Source organism: Myiozetetes cayanensis, unplaced genomic scaffold (assembly GCF_022539395.1).
Source record: "Myiozetetes cayanensis isolate MyiCay16 unplaced genomic scaffold, myiCay2020 scf2-11, whole genome shotgun sequence".
Lineage (NCBI taxonomy): Eukaryota > Metazoa > Chordata > Aves > Passeriformes > Tyrannidae > Myiozetetes > Myiozetetes cayanensis.
Window position 1 is genome coordinate 78,117,301 of NW_026087411.1, and position 22,953 is coordinate 78,140,253.

A 22,953-nucleotide genomic window follows, 5' to 3' on the forward strand; every position below is an offset into this window, starting at 1 on the left:
GACTTCCAGTAATATTGCAGTTTTGTACTGTTGGCAAAAATTCTGTAGAAAAGTCGTCATAGCCACTGGTTTAAAAATACTCCTAAAAGGTAGGAAGATGGAGTTATCATTGAGAAGTCCAGTAAATACAAGTAACAAATGGGTCCTCTGAAGTCCATTCTTGTCTAGGTTACTCACATCTTTCGAACAAAACTGTAGAAAAATGTTACCCTATTCTGAACTCATGACAAGATAAATAGTCTGACGTCATTTTGTGTCTAGTCATGTACCTGTATACTGCATTAGCAAAGAAAATGCTGCAAAGATCCACATTAAAAGTAGGAGAGGAGGAACTTTGTTTCAGCTTGCTACAGTAGTCAGATACTTACAAAAAAAATACTCTCATCTATTGCCCTGAGCCTTGATGCCTCTGAACCTTACCTCTCAGAAGACAGTTGTTCATAACAAGGAAAAATAATTCCTTAAAAATACTTGAGTTTTGTGCATTTGCACAACTTTCCCTTCAACAGCAGATAGAGTAACACATATGAATAATCCATTTTCCCATGTGAGTCCTAAAGCAAGCATGTTTGGTTTGTTTTGGGGTGTATAGTGTGTTCAGACACAGCACAGGGTTTTACACTTTCCTACTCAGAGAAGTTGAAATGGGAAGATAATGCAAAGAGGATTCAGTGTGGTGTTGAGCAAGAGGTATTGGATTAAAGAATTACTTCAGTGTGTTCAAGTGCAAAGGGGGTTCATGCAGTGTTGGGTGCTGGGAAAAGCTTGATCCCTTCTGCCCTCACCACCCTAATCCAGTCCCCATGTTCAGAGGCATGGCCACTTCTAATGTGTCAGAAATTCTAGAATATCAGGCAGAGAACATTCCTAACCCAGACAGTTGTAATGGGTGTGTAATGGGTGTCTTACATCCTTCCAACCTCTGCTCAGCTGTCAGAAGGGAGAGACTTACCTGCAGGCAGGAGTAGCCCCACCACCTGTGTACTGCCTGGGGCTGTACATACAGGTCAAGGGATTTTCTTGGGTCTGTGGGTCTGGAGTTCAGAAACATTTATGTTTCTGTAAATGGCATTAAATCACTGGTGAAGGCACATTGCTTTAGCCAGACATGAAAGTAGATTTCTTCTGTAGCCACTAAACATCTTTCTCTTCCCCTTAAGGCTTAAAATTCTGATTGAGAAATTAAGTCACTATAGTTAATGGCTTGTCTTTGTTGGGTACAGTTCCACCTTGCCTTTCACTTGAACCAAGGTCTTCAGTGTAAATGTGTAGTGCTGCCTGTCCACTGGAGAATAGACTGGGGTTTTGAGCAGGTTTTAAGGGTTTTTTCCCTTTAATCTGAAAATATTGGAAGCAAGAACAAAGCCCTTTTTTTTCACTGTTAGAAGACCCAAAAGTCACTCTTACTTTTTTTTTTTCTAAAATCTTCTAAAATTTCCAATGTGCCCATGTTATTGCCTCTACTAAACTGGAAATTAGAGATGCATAGCAGGTGGTTGAATGGGAAAGTACTTTGCAGTCCGTCTAAACTCTCTGCTTTGGTTTTGAGAGGGGAAGTCTGGGAGGGCGAGGTGAAATCTGGTGGTATTGAATACCCTTCCCAATATCTTTCCCTAGCAACTTTCTCGGATTTAAGTATTAATGGGCTGCTTGTCCATTGGTCCTGAGCTATCCAGATATCAGGCAGCATCTCACCATACCACGTTCACCCAGCGACTGTGTTGCTCCTGTCATGGTTTTGCTCCTCACCACCTTGTTTGTGTTTTCTTCTGCCTTGTCCCCTGCAGGGTGTGAACGGCATGTCTGTGGATGAGAAGACTGACTCCCCCATGTATGTGTATGAGTCAACAGTGCACTGTACCAATATTCTCCTCTGCTTAAATGACCAGCGGAAGCAGGACATTCTCTGTGACGTGACGCTGATCGTGGAGGGGAAGGAGTTCCGCGCCCACCGGGCTGTGCTGGCTGCCTGCAGCGAGTACTTCTTGCAGGCCTTGGTAGGGCAGACGGAAAATGACCTGGTGGTCAGCCTGCCGGAAGAGGTACAGTATGTCACCGTGCCCCCACCATAAAAATCAGCCCCCTTTTTCCCACGTGGTGAGGAAGACCTCTGAGGTCTGCTAAGGTAGCTAAAGGTGTCAGTGTAGCATGGGTGTCAGTGCCTGCCCCGCAGAATGTGCTTTTTGTGTTCGGGTGAGTTGCAGATCGCTGAAGGGTGGACATGTTCACACTATGCCAGCCTTCCTCATCAGCAGTAGCTCCTAAGGATTGTGTTGGCAGAGCTTTAAGATGCTTCAGCTTGCCTTTGTCACTGTCACCAAGGGAGTTGTACCCAAATGCTTAATTACCACAGCCTCATTCAGGGTGTTATTAGGACCCTGATATTCTGCTCTTCCAGACAGGAAATTTGATAGGAGTGATGTGGCCACTACACAGCAGGTTATTGTTGAAAAATCATTTGAGCTGTCACATTGTTGGGAGTCTCATTGCTGTCCACCCCTCTCCAGCAGCTCATATCTTTATCCTCCTATTTCCCTTCTCCTGCACTTCATGCAGCCTTGCTTCCTGTCACCTCCCCTCCTAAAGAATTTGGGACTTAACTGCTTCAGGCCTTGTGTTTTCCACTGAGAAACAATGAACTCAGCCTGTCAGAAAGCAGGGTTTTTCTCATGCAGCGTGGCTCCCACAGCAGGAAGCCAAGGGACACAGAAAATACATACTTCACTGGAAAGTTTACTTTATTTTACCACAAAATCTCACTGGCTGGCTTCCACCCCCACTGTAATTTCCTCACAGCCATACAGGCGTGACAGCGCAGCTACCGTAGGACATGCCGGTGGCTTTGCTGCCTGCAGAGGGGAGGTGTGTGCCTGCTGGTCAGGGCTGCCATCACCCACTGCCTCAGCAGTGCCTGCCCGGTGTCTCCAGCTGGGAGGGGTGGCATGAGAAGGGTGATGATGTACCCAGGGCACAGCACAGCAGTCGCTCGAGTGGGTAAGTGCCCTGGCGTACAGAGGGTTTTTCACCATCAGTTGCTTAATGCCCATGAAGAGGCATGGTGTGTTTTTAAATGATGACAGGTCCCAAAGTGTCACACATCGTTTTTCTCCTCTGGTTTAGTTCTCCAGAGACTTCAGCAGCATCGTGATGTTGTCGTGGCACAAGTTGGAGAGCATTAGAAGTAGGTCACCGGCTGTGACTTCATGAGTCTTGACACTGAGTATTACTCATGAAGACATTTCAACCCAGACATTTTGCATAGGAGTTTAGAGATATCACAAAGGATGTGCTAGGATGCACACTATGATTCTTCAGTGTCCACTAATAATTTCCAATGGAAGAATCAAGTCTCAGTATCTCATAGCTTTCTCACCACAAAGCAAGGGTAGGAGTAGAGAGGTGACAAAACATGCCCGAGGGTGCACAGGTATGAAGAGACAGGAGACTATCAGTGCTCTTCTACAAAGCCTTTGTGAAGACTTCTTGTATAATTCAGGTCCTGTTAGATAAAGAAAAACAGTGCAAATTCAACTAAGCATGTGCAAGAATGATTGAGATGTTCAGATGAATGAGCCTGGCCTGAAGGAGGAGTAGAAAGGGCTGTGAGGTTCATACTGCTGGTGTGACTACTAAGACATGCTACTATGTAGGCAGACCAGCTGAAAGAGCTGAGAGGAGGAGTTTCTCTTTAACACTGAAAGACACTGTTGACACAAACATTAATTGATTTCAACTGGCTTTTAGTAAAAATAGATTGGAAATAAGAAGATTTTTAATCCCAGCAGTGGTGAGGTGCTGAGCTTCAGGCCAGTGGGAGGAGCAGGGTGGTGGAGGGGTCATTATGTGTCTGCACTTGGTGACCCAGTCCTATGTTCATATAACAGTAAGGATTTAAAATACAAAGGATTGTCTATGTGTTTTATATGAGATGCTATGTAAGGAAAAAGTCCTCCAGTCCAGCCGTAAATTATTTCTGTTTAAGTGAATCCACTTTGGATAAATGCAGTATTGTAGTTTTACATTTTAGAATGTATCTCAACAAAAGATCAAAAAGCTTTAGTGACTTAGGGTTACACTGGCTGCCGTTACAGCTCCAGTGAAGTTCGAGAAGTTGCAGAAGGAGTGAATCTAGTTCTTAAGGTTTTTCCCAGAATCCCAAAATTGTTATGCCTCACCTAAGACCACCACTGTTACTTTGCTGTGTCCTTTTAACTTTCTCATCCTGGAAAAGAATATGCAAAATTTTATCTGTTAAATGCATTGAATCTTAATTTGCTCAGCGGGTACTTTATTTGGATAGCTGTCTGTGAGGTGGTCAGTTAAATAATTTCCTCACAAATGCTAGTCATTTGGGATAAGGAGAGCTGCCTGATGCATTTCGTTATTTCTCAGTTATTCTTTGGTTAAGGTGCGTGTCTCTGTTTCTGGTGTTGCTCACCTTCAGAGTGCTGTGTGCTTTGGTGGATGTCTGTGCATAGGTGAGGGAAGTGCCTCCATCAGTGTCAGAGCTCCCCACCAGAGGAACTGAAACACTCCTGGTTTTTAAGAGCTGATAAAGCAGAGGAAACACCACCTTAGTTATACTGCATTTAAAGAAGTTAGCAGGGTTTTTTTTTTTGGTTCCCAAGCTAACGACTCTTCCCAAGGCTACTGTTTTTAGTCCGTGGTCTGCAGGGCTCTGACAGCCTGTGAGTTATTTCTAGAGGTATCTGCAGAAACTGACTTACTCTATCATGTAGAGGGTTATTCTTCCAATCGAAAAATTTCAAACAGAAGTTGAAAGTGAATGTCCTGAGCAAATACTTTTTTCATGCTTAGAGACATTTTATGTTGGCATATAACATTATAGAAAAATGGAGATTGAAAATAATTCTTAAATATAGTCTTCATTGTTCGAAACTTTTCCAAAGGTGTCAATCACTCATAAATTCACCAGGCTACTTTTAAGTCAACCATACAGGCATTGCATATTAAATTCTGGCATGGTTTGAAAACTGCTGAAGTATGTTGTGAAGAAAGGGCATCATTATTCTTATTATTATTTCTCAAAGATTTGATGTTGGAGCTGGATAAAGCTTTATATGTAAAGCTTTTACATTCATGTTTTGTTGGTGGGAGGGAGCTTAACATCAAAACGAAAGAACTTATTTCTGATTATTCAAAACAGTAAATCTGCCTCTGAAGTCTAAACTGCAGACTTTTTTTTCCTTCATAGCATGTTGGGGTCTTTTTGCTAATCTGGCATCCAGAGATTGTTAACTGCTGTCTAGCTAAACAGCGAACAGATGTTTTTTACATTATTTCTTGTTTATATCCAATTACAACCGAAAGCAGTCTTTATGATACGCCAGTCATTTCAGTAGGGAGACATTGTGCACACACAGATTTGGGACTAGTTGAATTTAGAGGGTTTTAAACCCTCTGCAAAACTTTGTGTGAGACATTTCAGGTCAGTTCAAGCGTGACTTAATGTGTCTCTGTTTAAACCTTTACCTAATCAACTTAAACTAAGTCAGTATGGAGCTAATTCTGCACTGATTGGAGAGTTTCCATAAACTCTTCCGTGCTAGCCTTGGTAATATGATTTCATACCACACCTTTTGTTAAAACAATGTATTTCAATGTGTAGACAAGTGCTTGGAAAAACAGCTGCAGAATAAGGGCCCAAATGTGGCTGTGGTGTGTGAACCATCAGCCCTCAGTGAGAGTTAGAGGAATGGAGTGTATCAGCTGCCTACATCTAATGAAAAAGGACTCCGTTAGCTCTTAACTTCTGTGTTTTTCTTGTAATTTGCAATTTTGCTAAACAATTAGAATGTTGCCTGCTTTTCACTCAGGATATTTTTTAGCATTTATGCAGTTTTCATCTAGCAAGTGCTGTTAAACACAACCCAAAATTAAAACTTTCAAAGAACTGAGTTTGAAGCTGTGAAGTTGGTTATTCACTCCATACCCCTAACTGTTGTTTTGTTTTATTTAATCACGAAAACTGGTCTTCCTTCCTCTAACAAGGCACTTAATTAAGTTTTTAATTTATGATAAGAAGTTAAATGGCACTTACGAGGTTTTTTTAATGGTTTCCACTTCCCATCCAGATTACAAAAAAAGGTGTGATAGAGAGAGAGACACGGCTGTCAGCCAGGGGTATTGTAGGTCATGCCAATATTAGCTGGCAGTCGGCCGTTATCCAATTAACATTGCTTCATCGCTGCAAGTAATAGCTCTTGAGTAGATGATTGAGTCATTCATGCTGTAGTGGTACTCTACTTTACTTGAGAAGGAGCCAGTGCTTCGTCGAATAGGCTTTTTATTTGCTATTATTACCTGCCTGACTCTGCTAATAGGAGCGCACAGCGAGTCTGCCTGGGCAAGATGAAAGCTGGGCCCTGGACAGAGGAGCATCGTCTGTGCAAATACCTTATTCACTTGGTTTTCTGAAAGCTGAGGTTGCAGTTACGTGGTGAAAAGACAGAAACAGAAACAGCAACAACAAGTAAAACCCCTCAGTGGCATTAGATTCCTGCAGGTTAGAAATGAGATTCTCAACCTTGCTTGCATTTTTTTGACTTGGGGGTTTGCACTTGAAAAAACCCTTCACCTGGTTATGGCAACCATGGCAGTACCAAATGCCGTTCTCTCTGGTGAAGTTCAACACAAGTCTTCTGAAGCAGCAGACCAAGCTTTCTTTAGCCCATGCCTAATACCAGCCTTTCTGTTATTTTAGAAACTTGGTTCTCAAATATCTTGGTTAGTTTTGCCTGTAGCCCTGGAATTTCTTGAATCTGTTCCAAAGAGTGGTCACTTTTTTTAGTGCAGTGAACTATCTGCTAGAAATGTTGCCTTTCAAAGGGATTAAACTTAATTGTCCCTTCCACAGGGCAAAGGGAAGCAGCATCTCTTTTTAGGAAGAGGGTGCGGGATGTACTTGAGGAGCTTTTTTGTTTATCCACACAGCTCTTTTCTTTACTATTAAGAGAATGATGTTCAGAGTAGCTGTAAGCACACACCAGAGGCTGAATTTTTCCACGTCCTTTACTGCTCTCTGATGGCTGCTGTGAAACCTGATGTTTCCCCACAAGGTGAAATTTACCTGTGAAATTTTCCCTATGAAATTTGTCATCTGCTTCTTCAGTTGGCATGGGTTAACTCCCTCACATGGTTGGTTAATCCTTGCAAGGAGAAAGGCAGGACAGGACCTCGATTCGTATTCAAGGCTGGCAAAAGCTGAGTATGTTGGAAAGCGAAGGCATGTGGCACCCTGGGTGGGACTGAGCCAGGCATCTAACATTAGCATGGCTCATAGCTGACAAGGAGGAGAAATACTGGCAGCTGCTAACCATCCATGCCAACCCGCCAGCCTGAGGGAAAAATGCTGGGAATTAGCCAACGAGAGATGATTGCGATGAGGAGAAAATCAAAGACAGGATGCAGGAGGTCAGCTGTTACATACCCTGCTGGCTAAAGGCAATTACTATTCCTTTTTATCTCTCTAGAAATAAACAGTATTCTCTTACTTTGAATCTTTCCTTTTTGTGTATTCTTTATGTGTATAAATATAGTATCTTTGAGGAATGCAGGGGCTGAGCTGGGATTGCTCTGCACAGGAGCATAGAGTGGAAAAGGTGATAAATGTGGGAAAGAGGAGTAAGAGGGCAAGAAGTTTTTTTTCCCAGCTGGATGATGTTATTATGCAGTAGGGAACAACAAAAGAACCTTTTTCATTGGCACCACAGAGATATATTAGGAGTAGCTAGGGTTCTTAGAGAATGGGAAGCATTAATGTGGTTTTCTCTTTACATGACTATTGGCCATGGATGTTCCTCACAGGAATAGCAGCACTGGACAGAATTATTTCTGCTTTGTCTCAGGAGGTGGCAGGAACCTGAAAGCCTTTCTAAAAGCCACTATTCCCTTCATCTGTGGAGCTTTTTGGAGTGGCAAAGGGTTATATCCTTGAGGCTTCTAGTAAAGTCCGGCTTCAAATTCATTTATGCCCCAGTGTTACCGCAGCAGTGCCACTTCAAGGAGTCCATATAGATAGAAGGTTGGGTCCTTGGTTTTCTAAATTCCTCCTAGGGAATGTGTTATTTTCGTGTTGGTTCACAGTGCTGACACTGACCGCAAAGAAGGATGACTGGAGGCTGCAGCTCTGTAGTGAGAGTACAACTGGGCATTTGGGTACTCTTTGAGGTCTTACTTGACAGAACACTAATTCAGGAGAAACCATGAGACAGAAATGGATGTCATTTTATGTATGTTGCTTATGTAGTACAGTACAACGACATATGTTGTTTCTAGAAGGTGAGCAATAAAACAGAAATGAAATCTTCAAGATGTGATACGAAATTCCATCCATGTATCACTGCAAAGACACTGCCTGATTTTTCATGCCTCATGTATGATGAAGAACTTAGCCACATACTTCTCACTCTGTATAGTGTAGCTTCCATTATTTTCTGATGAGGGCTGTCTTGCTATTCATAACATTCTCTGATCTTCTCCAGTGGAGAAAACCAAAATACATCTATGTTGTGGTGAGAGCCAGGCTTAAAAAAGCAAAACAAAAGTCATGCATACATGCATGTTGAGGAGAGAAAATCTTGCAATAACTCCTTTGCCTCCCTTTGACGGTAGCTGTACAATTTACTTATTTATTTGAGTAGGCATATAAAAATGTACTCTCAAAGGGGATACGGAGATGAATGCACAGAATGAAATTCACCACTGCAATAAGTGGACTCAATTTCGTTGCCTTTGTTAAACTCCTGCCTGCTGCTACTGCTAAATTGGGCTGATTGACTGTGATTGCACTCACTATTGAAAAGGCAGTTTGCAGTGTGGAAACGTTCATGGTCAAACATAACAAACATGATCTAAAAGGTAATAGATGTCCCGATGAATAAGTCCTAGAGGTAAGCTATGCTAAGGGCATCAGCAGAAGCAATGAGGATGTGCAATACAAGGTGGGTTATTTTTGTTTGGGTTTTTTTTTAATTTTTTTTTTAATTCAAATATGTATGTGGGCATGAATAAAAATGAAATGGCTGAGCCATGACTGTGTCTCAGCACCAGGAGCATTCTGACCTTGCAGACTGAAAGATCTCCCCTTCTCCTCCCCCTCCACCAATGATTCTCATACCTTTGCTTTGTCTCCCTCTAAAAAATTCTTTTAATTTCTTTAATGACTGCAAACTAGGTATCTACTCTTTTGAGAGTCCAGAAATACAGGCTGAGCATTTACCATTTGACTAAACAGATAGATAAGGCCCAGTTAAGACACCCAGTCAGCTTCACCACATCAGACACCACAACTTGTAAGGCACTTTCTCATCTCAGTACCTGGCTTTGTTTCATTAGTGTTCCCAAAAACCAAAGAAAATAAGATTTTATCTTCATACAGCACTTTCTGACAAGGATTCCCCGGTGAATAATGTCAGACTGACTGTTTTTCTCAGCTACTCGTGAAATTGAGCATGTTATGGGGTGGAATATGCTATGTATTCAAATGATGTATTGCAGCAGTCAACAAACATTAAGGGTAGGAAATATGGTTCAATTTGGAAGTGAAATACAGGTTTTAGGTGAGCAAAAGGCAATTGAATCGTACTAGGATTTGGGAATGAGATGCTCTTCGTGAATTTTACAGGCAGGCTGTTGGGTTTTTTAGAGGAACAAGTAGACACATGCTTTCTGTTATATTTGATGCAAAAGTCTGAAGAGCAAAATGGGTGGTTTATTCCAGGATTTTTGTGCTGTGATGAATTTTCATCTGACCCACTTTGATGAGAGACAGGGAGCAAACACCTCTGAGTCCCAGTATACTCTAACACTACTGAAAGCTTATTCCTTGGGCACTTTATTTACTTTAATAAAATAAATAAATAGGAGCAGCTGCAGTTGGTCAAACTACAGATCTGTCTAGCCCAGATGTGGTTTGTTTTAAAAATGAGTTTTAGTTTCTCTGAAAGAGCTTGAGAGTGGGTTTGTGTGGCTGTTTAAAGACTTAAACAAAAAGAAAGTATCAGATATAACTCTAGGAAGCATGTTGTAATTTATTGGGGAAAGATATGAGAGCCAGTGGCAGTTGTTTTGGAGCCAGATTAAAATCAACTGAAAAATTTGGCATGTGTTTTTATCAACAAACTGCTCAGTGATGTGTTTGACTGCACATTGTTTCATAACTGCAAGGCAAACGGCCTTTGAGAGGGACAAAGATCAGACACCCCTTTAAGAAATTTTGTGCACAGTACAGGTGTAGTTGAGTGGAATTTAATATCCTAAGATAACATAGATCAGATTTGCTAATAAACCTTTCTGTCTCTCAACTTAGTTTAGTCTAACCTAATAAAAGTTGATGGCATCAAAGTGTGCAGTTAACTGTCTGTTCCCATACCCAGAAGTAGTTGAAATATTTTCCTTTTTTTTTTTTTTTTTTTTAATTTAGAAACCTTTAGAAGACTATGTGGTGAAGAGAAGTTTAATTGAAATGGCACTCTGCTGCTAGCTGTGGGTCTGCAGTCAAAATAGCCAGAGCTGGACTGAGAACAGCAGAAAACTGCAATACTGGCACTTTCAGTAAAACCAATATATAAACAAGGTATCACCAAACATCTGGAATTGAGAAGTATCAGCTCTGCAGTCAAATAATAGTAACATAAAACCTTCGGCAGCAGATTTCTGAGGTCTCTTGTGAACAAATAAAATACTGTCATCACCTCGCTGCAAATGCTGGGGTGGAAGTTGATGCATCAGATGGGAATTACAGCACAGACCTGTGCATCAGGTCACTGATGATTAAATCACCTTGTGTGAACCACTGAGCAGTGTTTACCTCTCTCTAAGTGCTCTGGTTCACATTACCTCAAAGGAGGTGAACAGACTGACCCACAGCTGGCACAGCTGCTGGCCCCAGAGCAGCCTGTGTACCTGACCCAGAGCTTCCAGCTTATCCGTCCTCAGCCAGAGTTTTGGTTCGATTTTTTTCTCTCTGTATCTTTTAAGCATGGAGAAGGCATTGAGGGGATTGTTGGACTAATTGCAGCATTTCTCAAGATGATCAGGGTAGGATGGAGCCACTTGCTGCCTTATCTGGCTGATTGGTCCTGGGTGACAGATGGGCTCTACTCTTTGTCCTCTGCCTGTTCTCCCTGCACAGTCCTGAGGTCCTGTGCACTGCCGCTGACAACTTCTGACAGTACCCCATTCAAGAGGAAAGTGAACTTGGAGGCATGGAGCAGAGCAGAAAGTGCCTGCGAATTGCTGCAGACCTCCTGTCCCTCAGCAGGAGGCACTTTGAGGGTGCTTAATTAAGAATTTTTGCTTAAGTGACAGCAGTTGCAGACCCAGGTTAAAAATAAGAAAAGTATTATTTTAGATTTTGTGCATGCCATTTATCCCAAACAGTAGGTGAGCAGGTACCTAACAAGACTTGATCTCTTCCAAAGACAGCTAAGCAGACTTGGCAAACGGGAGTTGTAGGTTTTCAGGACCTCAAAAACCGCGCACCTTTGTTTTAGTGTTGAAGTAACCATATTGAGTCCACATCATTCCCTGCAGCACCTGCTGCTCATCATTTCAGAACAACACTTTAGAGAAATTGAAGTGTACAGACTTACTGTAAGGATTGCAGAGAGATTTGGCAGGTGTGAGCCAGGATGGCTTCAGGGGCTCTGTTGTGTTCTCAGTGCTTCCTTCTGCTCCTGCAGTGTCAGATGCACTTCCCAAAGGCTGGGCTGAGGTGGGTTTATAGGGGCAGTAAAAGAGAAAGGAGACCATCCAAATAAATGATTTGACACAGAAAGGAACCTGAACAATGTAATAGTTTAAAGAGGTACGGGCATCCAGTGTATTGGGCTTCAAACACATGGTAATAGTTTACTTGAAACTTGCTTGCTGTGAATTGCGATAGAACCAAATTTCCTTATCTCTGCATATACCTCCTGCTTTGTGTTCCCAGAATGGGTGGGAATGCAGTCTATGGTAGTGTTTCAAGGTTTAAAAAGTAGATTTAAAGAAAAAAAGGATTGTCCATGCAAACTTTAGCAGTACAATTCTTAGTTTCTGGAAAAATTACTTTTGATGAAGTGCTCCTGGATTTTTGTGAGACTGTCAGACTACCTTTCTGGCTGTGTAGAGAAAGCTTTTGCTTCTGAGAAATGCCTTAGGTTTTGCTTACCTTTGAAATTCAGACCTGTGGTTCTCTGTTTCAAGGGCCTGCAGCTAGTAAGAAACATGTCTTAAAACAGCTCTGAAAGCAAAATATCTTTCCATCTCTGACCACACAGCAGTAGTACAACATGCCTAGCCACCTCTCTCCCCAGATACACTGGCAGCTTTCAGAGAAAATTTCCCTGTCAGAGGATTCTTGGTCAAGTAAAAACAGAATAAGCTTCAGTTATTTCCTATTTCTCTCAAAGAACAGTGTTTGAGCCAGTAACCTCTTAAGTCAGGAAAAACCTGGGGAGAGACAAAACCTGACAACTTCCCTTATGATTTCCACAGAGGACTAGTGCTCATTTCTGCTTCCGGAAGGGGAGGCTGGACTTGAGGTGTATCGGTCTCCAGCCTTTCCATCTGCCTGTTGAATTCAACTATTTTTTGACCTTATTTTTATCTGACTGCAGATTCTCATGTTGTGCCTTGGATGGATTTCTGCATATGGCGTTTTTGTTTGGACATAAAGCCAAATCAAGCAGTTTCTGTCTATTCCTTGAATTTGTTAGTTTTCAGGAGACTGGACACATCAAACCATGTTTTAATGGCTGTGTTTTAAATGTCTGAATTAATTTGTCAAATGCAAGGCACAAAAAAACAGAGAGTTGCCTGTCTTTTGTAAGAGGCATCTAGCCTTGTCATTTTTGCTCAGTTTATGTAAGCAGTAGCCATTGAGGTTAAATAATATCTATACCATTGTCCAAGAAAGTGAAGAATGAAAAGGTGTCCATGACATATGTAGGCATTGGGGCATTCTACAAAGAAACATGTTCACATTTACAAAGTCATGATAGCATTCAGAAAGTAGAAAGAGTTCCTTTCAGTAGTGGCATAAACCTTTAAATTACAAAATCCCTTTCTTCTTTCTCTGTTGTCAACGTATCTTGCAGTTGGAAAACTGAGAAGAACGCTCATTAAGGGCTACCTCAGGCTTGGTTTGGTTTTGCTTCCTTTTCCAAGATGAGCCTAATCTTTCCCTTACAGGATTTATTTCACTATTACGCGTGAACTCTCCAATTGGAAAACTCAGTTAAGAGGGCATATGCAGGTAAATTGTTAGAGACAAGCATTTGAGCATGTTTCTGGCCTCTGTCTTCAGCTGGTGGTACACAGCCAAGGTGACCCTAGCAGGAGCTGTGCTGGACCTCTACAAGCAGCTCTGTAGGGCAGACCAGCGCTGCACATGTAAACTCCTCTTTGGAGGGTTTCAAGTCATTCCCAGCCTCAGGGGTCCCAGACTGTTTGCATCATCTGCTCTTGCACTCTCTTCTTAGTTCTCAGGTATGGTTTTAATCTGAATTATTTGATGAAGTTACAGTTTGGTTTTGTAACTGCTTTTCTGCAGAGTAATTGCGTAGCCAAAGGGCTGGGAGAATTCATGGTCATTTCTTGTCACGGTGTTCTACCTCTGGGTTGAATGATAAGGTGGTAGTAATGACCTCTCTAAATATTCTCTTTTAACTAGGCTTTTCGGTTCCCAAACTGTTCTGATTGCAGGTAGAGGAAAAGAAAAGGTCAGGTGTCATATGTGTTCTCAAGAGACTTCAAAGGTGTCTTTGCTATTGTAAAGAGCAGAAGAAATCAAAATGGTACTAACTGTTTGACCAAATCTTTTTCCTCCTGATACTACAATTTCTTAAAGTCAAGGTTTTTATGAGGCCTTTTTGTAACTAATTGTCTGTGCTATCATTCTTTTTTAAAATTTAAGGGAAGGGAGAAAGTAATTCCCTTTGCAGCTTGCAGCCCTTGTCCGCCTGTCAGGTGGGTGTATATTTACAAGAATTCATGAATGCCTGTTTCTAATTTCTCCCCTTAGAACAAAGGTTACTCCGTCATTGCCTTTGGAAAGCTTTTGGGCTAGCTTGCTTTTGTGTGTGTGTGTGTGTGCCATTTTTGGGTACCATGCCAAGCACTGTGTTGAGACTCTACTAGCGATCAGAGGAACAGAAGGAAATTTTGAGGTTTGGCGATAAACCCTGTTCACATGGGTAAAACTGTGTAAAACCACCACAGCGATCTGTTGGAGAGGGATGGAGAGCTGGACTTCGTGTTGTGTGCTCCCCGTGCCTGTCTCTGCTGGGGTGAAGCAGCTTCTGCCCTACCCCCTCTGAACATGGGGGTCTTCCAGCACCAAATGTGGGAAGGACTTGAACTCTCCTTGGTCTTCAGGAATGCAGGCACCCCTGAGCAGTCTGGCATTTCTGCACCCTCTTTATGCGTGTAGTACTGGCACGTAAATGCTCTTGCTCAATCCTATCAGCTGCATATCATTCTATTCTGGGAAAGGTGAGAGCAGTGCTGGAAATGACTCATCTTCAAAAGGCATCAACTTTACTCTTCTTATCCCCCAGAGTTAGTCCTCCCTTAAGGTTTGTGTTGTAGGTACCGTAGAAGGGGGAAGCATCACTTTTTTAAAAAACAGAGAGCAATAAGAAATGCCGTGGCTGCCCATCAAGTGAACGTGTTTGTCATTCGGAGTTTATATATGGCTGATGAGCTCTCTGCACTTTCAGTGTTCTGTTTTGCCAGGGGTTTCAAAAGGTCCCTGAGAAGCCTCTATGGCAAATGAAGGAACCTTGGCAAGATCCTGCATTACACCATGCCCTGCCCAGCATTCCTGTAATTCTTGCAATTTCCTGCCCCTTGCAGTAGGGCTGTAGCTTTGGACAGCAAGCACATTCTGTATTTCCCAAAGGAATGGTGTTTTTAATGTCTTTATCTGTGAGAGTTTTACTACGTGCAGTGGATTTGCACAGGGGGGCAAGGGAATTTCTGGTTTGTGTGACTATGTGCTGTTTTGTGGCTCTGTTTTATTTCCTCTTACATCCTCCTCCCCTCCTTCTTCTACCTGAAACGTTACATTAAATCTAACACAGTGATACTTTTAGACGGAGGAGACACTTGGCTGTGCCAGTTCCCCAGTGGCTTTAAACTGCTGGCTGCAATACTGCAAACAAAGTCAGACCCTGGCTTGGCCAGCAGTTCCCCTCAGCTATCTGCATGTTTGCTCTCCAGGCTTTATTTTACCTACACTACTGGAGACTCTGGAGTCACAGCCTATGTCTCATTGTTATGCATGGATGGGAAATATTCCTGTACTTATTTGCATTCATTAGCTGTTGGTAGCTTCTCTGTTGAGGTCTCTAGCCTTGTTTTTACAGTGCTTTTGGCAGTGTTTCTGCACTTGGTGTGCGAATTTTTATGATCTGTTGCATGTTATTCATGCAATTTCCTGCCCTGTAATGGTATCAGTTTTCCAGACACAGAGGAATACAAACGAAAACCCAGGAGCCTGCATTAGCATAAAATGTCCCAGTTCTGTCAGTTTGATTAATTTGTCTCTTTGTCTCCACTCTATATGATAAGTGCTATTAATGGTTGCAACACTTCATATGTCAAAGTCTTTCTTCCTAATGACTTGAAAATGTGGTTTATTTCCCCCTTTTTTGCATTATTTTTCTCATTTAGCATTCCACTCAAGTATAGATTTATGCCATGCTCTTTCATTATCTTACTGGTTGCAGCACTGGAGTGATTACATATGGTGTAGGGTATGAGCAAAGATGCGATCCCAGGGGCAGCAGCTGCTGATGCAAGCTGAAAATAGATCCAGCGTATGCTCAGCACTTTTCCCAGAGGTCTTTTATTTATTAGGAACAGTCTTGGTACAGGACAGCTTGGACCCTCATTTAGCAAGATGACTTTTTGCCTTTCAAGAATAGTGCAATGACTTTGCTCTATTTACTGACTGCTGTGTAATTTTTTTTCACTGCCTCCTGTGGAAGCAGTGACTTTACCTAACGTAAATTGTAATATAACCCTGATTTATAATGAAGTCAAGAAACGACAGGCTCCATTTGAAGTAATGGAACTTGACAGATCTAAGGTTCAAATTAAATAATCCTATTTGTAAGACAGCATTTGTACATGGTACACTGATTTAAAATGAACTTCAGTTCTTCTTCAGCGAATCCTTTACCATTCTCTGTGTTTTGCCTTCCACAGAGGCTTTTTGGGGGACAAAATTCACTTGGAGAGAGCATTTTTGTTTCTGAAAACATGTGTGCAACAATACATTGTTTTCTTTTCCTTGGCAAAGAAGTTCTTATAAATTGTTTCGCAGAAGAACACTTTAATTAAAGAAGAGAAATTAATGTAGGTCACTTATTCAGGGCGAGCCACATCTTAACCTGCTTCGGTGGCCAGAAGAGGCCAGTTGCTGAGAATGAGGAGAGGAAGGATGCTGGAGGGAAAATAGTGAGAAAGGCTGTGGCTCGACTCTTCCCCTCCCAGGAGCAGAGGTTCATTCTAGCAGTGATTTGTATGAAGAGGGAAGGTCACCGCCTCCTTGCTGTCCTTCCCTCACAGCTGGCAGAGGGGAACACTTGAAGATGATGTTTGCTCCTGCCTCTGCACCTCACTTTTCTTCCTCTGTCGCTGTCATCGCTGTGCAAGCAAGGAAAGCCCCGGGGTGTGCAAATGGAAGGATGGGAGCTGGCAGTAAGCACAGGAGTGGGGGTTGGTAGAACAAAATGCTTGCAGAGGAGAAAAAGAGACCAGGCAGGGAGTATGAGATGCTGCAGAGATGATGAAAAAGGGCACAAAAAAAGGGCAGTGGGATAAAAACACTACAGTGCAGGATTTTTCTGGCCTAGATTGAGGGGAAGCTGTTTTACAAAATGCCCCCTTCCCTTTTCTCTCTCTCAGCATTGCTGGTTTGCTTTCCTTTCTGCCTGTTTTAGTAGTGACTGCCCTCTCCATCATCTTGCTAATTTTCCTTCATACCTGGCAGGGATGTGGTCCTTTCCCCAGGAGTCTGACAGACGTTCTCACTCTGGGCTGGCCTCAGATGCTCCGGCAGAAAGGTCCCCGTGTGCGTGTTCAGCTCGGTAGTGTGCCTGCTCTCCACCTTGTCACCCTGCTGCCATCACCCTTCTTTCCTGGGCAGATATGAAAGGTGTCAGTGGGCAGAGTGGTTATTAATCCACAAGGCCTCGCTCAGAAGAAGGCAGTCTCTCCCACACTGGGGCCATGAGAACAGTCTGCCCAAAGTGGAGCTTCAGCATCATGTCTGCCCTTTCTCCTCTTTGTAGTGAGCTCCAATAAAGAACAGACAGTGAAGAGGACAAAGGGACTGCCAAAGAGGGTGTTGCTCGGGCACTGAGGCTGTAGCCCAGCCTGGTGACATGAGGAGAGGGGCTGCTTCTCCTGCTCTCTACACGATTAAGAATCTTTTTCCTCAGTGCTTGTAGGGAATTAATAACTTCTATTAATTAGAAACCAAGTCCAATCTCCCCATTACACTCAAGAACGGACAAGACTTGAGAATATCACTGGGGAGTAGGAGGAAAACAAGGTCACAAAGCCAAAGCAGTGGAAAAGAGGAAGGCAAGGAGTATCTATTCAGCAAAAATGGCATTGACATCATATGCACCCTTGCACCTCATTTCGGGGAAAAAAGCAGCGAGGCCCAAAATGAAAGTCAGTCAGGAGATTTTAGAGTTGCTGCTGGTAGCTTGCACACTGCCTCGTCTCCCTCCTCCAACAGATGTGTGCATGGCTACGGGCATGGCTTTCTGTTCACTTGGAATTAATGGGATTATATACGGCGGGAAAGGAGGCAGGGTGCACTGAATTCTGCAGATACAGCCTGTGCTGCTTGATCTTTAGAAAAAAATAAAATAAAATAAATAAAATAAAATACCAAGAACCAATTCCAGGATGTTTCGGTATATACATAAACTGGTTTTCATTACTCACGGCACGCTCGTGACTGAGGCAGCAGAATAACACTTTGCTGTTCATTATTTTATCAGACAGTGATAATTGTAGTTAATATTTTCTTAGTAGTGTCTCTGAGAGTTTATTTATGCTGTTAATAATCTGAGCAGCTGTAATGATGCTGTCTGCCAGAGCTGTAGCCTTTTAGAATCACTCTAGTGCGGTGAGGATACGATGGTAATAGAAATCCAAGGAGAAAACGATCTTTTCGGAGCAGATGGGGCTGATTCAATCCCTTTCACACGCACTCCCGTTATCTAGTCTCTTTCTCACACTAGCATGCGTGGGTGCACGTGAGCATATGTAGACACACACACACACACACACACACACAAATAGCTGTATAAGTCCCAACTTCCACCCTCCTCGGAAGTCACGTGTCAAGCTGGAAAGGCGATAATTTTTCTACGGGAAGAGTATTTCTGGGGCTTCTAGGGCAGATGGCATATTCTACCCCTTGCTGTCTGCGTAGATCTTAAAAATCTCATACATGAAGCAGAAAGGGGAGAGTCAATTCGTTGAGGATAACCTGGAGCCAGGGGCAGGGTTGTGGCTGCTCTGGGATGCCTTTGCCCAACCTTCCTATCTTTCCTTGCCCTTGACCTCTTTACTAAAGGTCACTCCTGCTGAGCCTGCACTCCTTTAGGGACTGAAAAGCCATTTACTTTTGCTCATAGCAGACATGAAAGCTCAGCAAGAAGGCAAATGCCCACAGTTTTTTCCTGGTGGGATTTACAGAGCCTAGTTAACCTTTTGGGCCACTGACAGAACAGTTAACTGCTCCTCGTGGAGGATGGGAGGGGACCAACTTTTCCAGTTCAGCAGTGGCTGGCTCTTCTTGGAAACCTACGTTGCTGAGCTGAGCAGACATCATTGACAAAACATGAACACCAAGCAGTGGAACAAAAGACACAATAATCCTCAGATCTGTTAGTAGCCATGCAAGAACAAAAACAAGGTGATTGCAGAAAAATTGCATGTCCGAATACCGGAAATTAAAAAGCAGGGTGGGGGAGGAGAAGGAAAACTGGAACAAATGCAGCATTTGGTAGGTTTTTTGTTTTAAAACTGTGATGCCTGCAGGAAGCCGGGTCATTTATACAGGGTTTCAGCCTATCAGTTAATAATTGTAATTTGCCTGGTTACCTCATGAAGCATAATAGTAAACCCTTTTACATTCAGTTCAGCCCAGCAAAAGCATCTCTGGGTTTGAAATGTTGCGGTATTTGGTGGACTGCACTCTCTGCTACCCCGATGTAAGGATGCCAGTGATTTTAGATGCTGTGCCATGCCAGCACATGGTCACAGGCAGCGCCGAAAGCATGGGCATCATCCCATGGAAACCCCGGCAGAGCATCTGTGAGCTGCTCATCATATCGGATGTTATCCAGCCCCGTCTCATGAGCCTGCTTCTTCTCCAGCTCCTTTGTCTTCTGATTCAGTTCTCTTTTTCAGAGTGCAGCCTTGTGTTTTCTTAAATCATATTTGACAGAGCTTGTTTATTCCTCTCCTACACTACACGAAGTATAATAGTAGGGCTTGTAGTGAGATGCCTTGCTGTGAAGTATTCCTTGTTTTTATAAAGTAATTACAGTGTATTTAATGCACTGTGTATTTAATACACTATTATATAGTTTGTTCACTTAAATACATTCTGCTATGCCTACGAAAGAGGAGTATTGGCGCAATTTACAGGTCTTTGTAGTTTTTCTGTGTCGTTGTGTTTACTTCTGTATCAATTGCAGCTTCAGAAACTCTGAACCGCTCCTCTAAGCACCCTCTGAATTAGAAAATTTCTACACACATCCTAATTTTCTATTTTGATATTTCCTAATGTAACTTGGAGGCTTCTAGAGCTTTCTTTCTTCGTTCTAAAAGTTCTTAAACTGATTTTTGTTTTCTCTTTTTTTTACCCACTTTGGCTCATGATATGCACCTAAACAGATCTTTCACAGACTCCTCTCTCACAATTTATATTCTGTGAAAGCTTTCCCACTCCTTCCTCACCCCTCCTCACTGATAACACTCTTTTTTTTTTTCTTTCTTTCTTTTTTAATCTGGGGGTCAGTTTAATTTTCCTTTTGCAAAAATGTGGGACTGATTTTAATTTTAAATTACAGTTGAACTTTAATTCTAATGATGCTTTTGGGTTAAAATCTGTTAGTTTCTGCTTGTTTCTTCTCCGCTGTTTTCAGTGTGGCTTGCAGAGACACCAGAGGAGGGAAGGCAGCATTTCTGCTGAGCCACCCTCCTGTGTCATCCTTCTTTACTGTGTTCCAGGTTTCTTAAGGTGCATGTTACACTTGAAAAACAAATGTATTTCAGGCTGACAGATATCACAGCCGTATTTCCCTTTGCTTTATCTTCCAGTTCATGCCTGAGTGTTTAAACTGCTAATTAGTGCCACTGGTTTTTACATGCTCTTTGTTGGCTCAATCATTCCATAGCCAGGTTGCTCCTTTAAAGAAAAGGTTGTTTGGTACCTCCTCACCTCTAATTTTCTTTTTCACACCTTCACCCAGAGTCTGACCTTTGCAGCCTGAAAGTTCTTCTCCAAGCCTTTTCACCTAGGCTTGCCTGCAGGTACTCTCTTGGCCACAATTTGGAATTTTTTCTGTTCTCATTATACCTTGGACAGCCTCTAACATCAACAACATACCCCAAACCACATAATTAGTTAGGAAAAAATTGTCTTGTTCTGCTGAAGTTCATTACGGTGTTTTCTCCAAACAGTGGCACTTCAGCTGTCAGTTCAGCGCATAGAATGACAGACACCATTGTCCTCGTGGTTTAATAAACGGGTGTTTGACTTCTGTTTACTGAGTGAGATTTTAAAATAAGGGCTCTGGCAGGTTTGCTTGCAGGGGTTTAGGAGGTTTTCCCCTGCAGTCCAAGAGCGGTTGTGCTGAAGGTGCTGTGAGGGTGCAGAGGGAGGTTTGCCTGATGGCCAGCATGGCTGTACCACCGGCAGCCCCTCAGCTCTGCACAGACCTGCCTCCCTTAGCTGCCGAGCTTCTGGTGCCAGGCTGTGTCCCAGAGGAGCAGCCATGCAGGCAAACATCTCCTTTTGCTCAGCAAACCACTGTGGATGGTAACACCCAGAGCTGCCCAGTGGGTACATCTGCCAAGGACCGATGGTAAGAGTAAATGTGATGCGGGCAGCGTGTCCCTGCTGTGGAAAATCACTGCATCTTCCAGTCTCCTGTAGACTTTTGGTTCTTCAACTGTATTGATCTATGTTTGGCAAGATGCCTGCTGTTTCCTTCACTGAAGTGTGTCAGCAGCAAAGTACTGAAGCTTATACTTGGTGATTCCTACCTTCCTTCTCAATAGACTGAGAGGTGTGGCAAATTCAACAAATTACTTTCTCCTTAAAATTTTCAGGGATGGGAAAGACGCTGAAAATGTGCAAGGATTCTGTCAGGATTTCCAGAAGTAAATTCTTTGCTTTGATTTGAAACCAATATCTCACTCTTGAAAGGTTGAAAGAATTTCAATTTGGCTTCAGTAACTCTGAAATGAAATGAAAACTAGAAGTTGTGGATTAAAATAAGCATTGCAGTTGGATCAGAAATTATTTTTACTTTTACTATTTTCTGTCTTTTACTGTTTCAATTTCTTAGACGTCTTCTGATTCTCTGTTCCCACTTGTTTCATCTGACATAACTGGCCCCAGACTTGGGGCCCGGGATTTTTGAGAATGCTCAAAGCTGAGGGCATTACCATTTCTGTATCTGATTCAGAAAAATCCAAGTATGCGGATGCCTTAATAATGCCTCTTATGCTCCACCCCTAAGTCATGTGCGGTCAAAGGCTGACATAACCAATAACATGGTCATTGATTCACTGGCTGTTTACGCCATCTTTACGCTTGGCAATCAATTCCAAGCCACTCACCCCGCCGTCAGTGCTGACGTACTTCTCACGGAGCGATGGGCACAGTTTGCAGTTATTGCTTCCCATCCTGTAGGCGAGTCAGCGTGAATGACTTCTCCTTCCTCCCTGTCTCACCTCCTGTGGTCACACCTGCCACATTATAATGCTGTGCGGACACCGAGGGATATTAGTCTCCCCTTTCAGGTGCGGAGGCAGGAAGCTCTTTGAAGTGCTCGTGCTGCCCCTGGGTGTGCTCCTTATGCCAGAGAGAGGAAAATGGGAAGTCATAGAATCATAGAATATGCTGAGATGGAAGGAACCCATCAGGATCATGGAGTCCAACTCCTGGCCCTGTGCAGAACACCCCAAAAATTACCATCTTGTGCCCGAGAGTGTTGTCTAAAAGCTTTGTTAACTCAGATGGGCTTGATGCTGTGACCACTTCCCTGAGGAGTCTGTTCCAGTGCTTAACCACCCTCTGGAGAAAAATCTTTTCTTGATAAGTTTAGGTCAGGATCTAACCCCAGCTTAGATTCATGCCATTTCTTTAGGTCCTGCCACTGGTCACGAGAGTGAAGAGGTTGGCACATGCCCTTTTACTTCCCCTTGTGAGGATGTTGAAGATAGCAATGAGATCTCCCCTGTCTCCTCTTCTCTAGCCTGAACTAACCAAGTATCCTCAGCTGCTCCTTAAACTACCTCCTCTTCAGACCCTTCACCATCCTCGCGGCCCTCCTTTGAACCCTCTCAAGTAGCTAATGTCTCTTTTATATTGTGGTCCCCAAAACTGCACACAGTACTCAAGGTGAGGCCCCACCAGTGCAGAGTAGAACAGGACAATCACCTAATTTGGCTGGCAATGTTTTGCCTGATGCAACCCAGGAGACAGTTGGCCCTCCTGGCTTTCAGGGCACTGCTGACTCATATTCAACTTGCCATCGACCAGGACCCTCGGGTCCCTTTCTGCAACACTGCTTTCAGCCTCTCTTTCCCCAGTCTATACACACAACCAGGGTTGCCCCATCCCAGATGCAGAATCTGGTCACTTGGTTTCCTCCTTCAGTTTGTAAATACTGTCACACA

General features: G+C 43.0%; 1 protein-coding gene across 6 annotated transcripts in view; it reads left to right on the forward strand.

The window, feature by feature from the left end:
• Window positions 1-22,953, forward strand: part of BACH2 (BTB domain and CNC homolog 2) — a 188,446-nt gene that overhangs the window by 137,618 nt on the left and 27,875 nt on the right. For all 6 annotated transcript variants that reach the window (XM_050316405.1, XM_050316404.1, XM_050316408.1 and 3 more), the window contains one exon: window positions 1,788-2,042. In XM_050316405.1, the coding sequence (XP_050172362.1) occupies window positions 1,800-2,042 (243 nt within the window). In that variant the 5' untranslated portion in view covers window positions 1,788-1,799. The remainder of the gene's footprint in view (window positions 1-1,787; window positions 2,043-22,953) is intronic.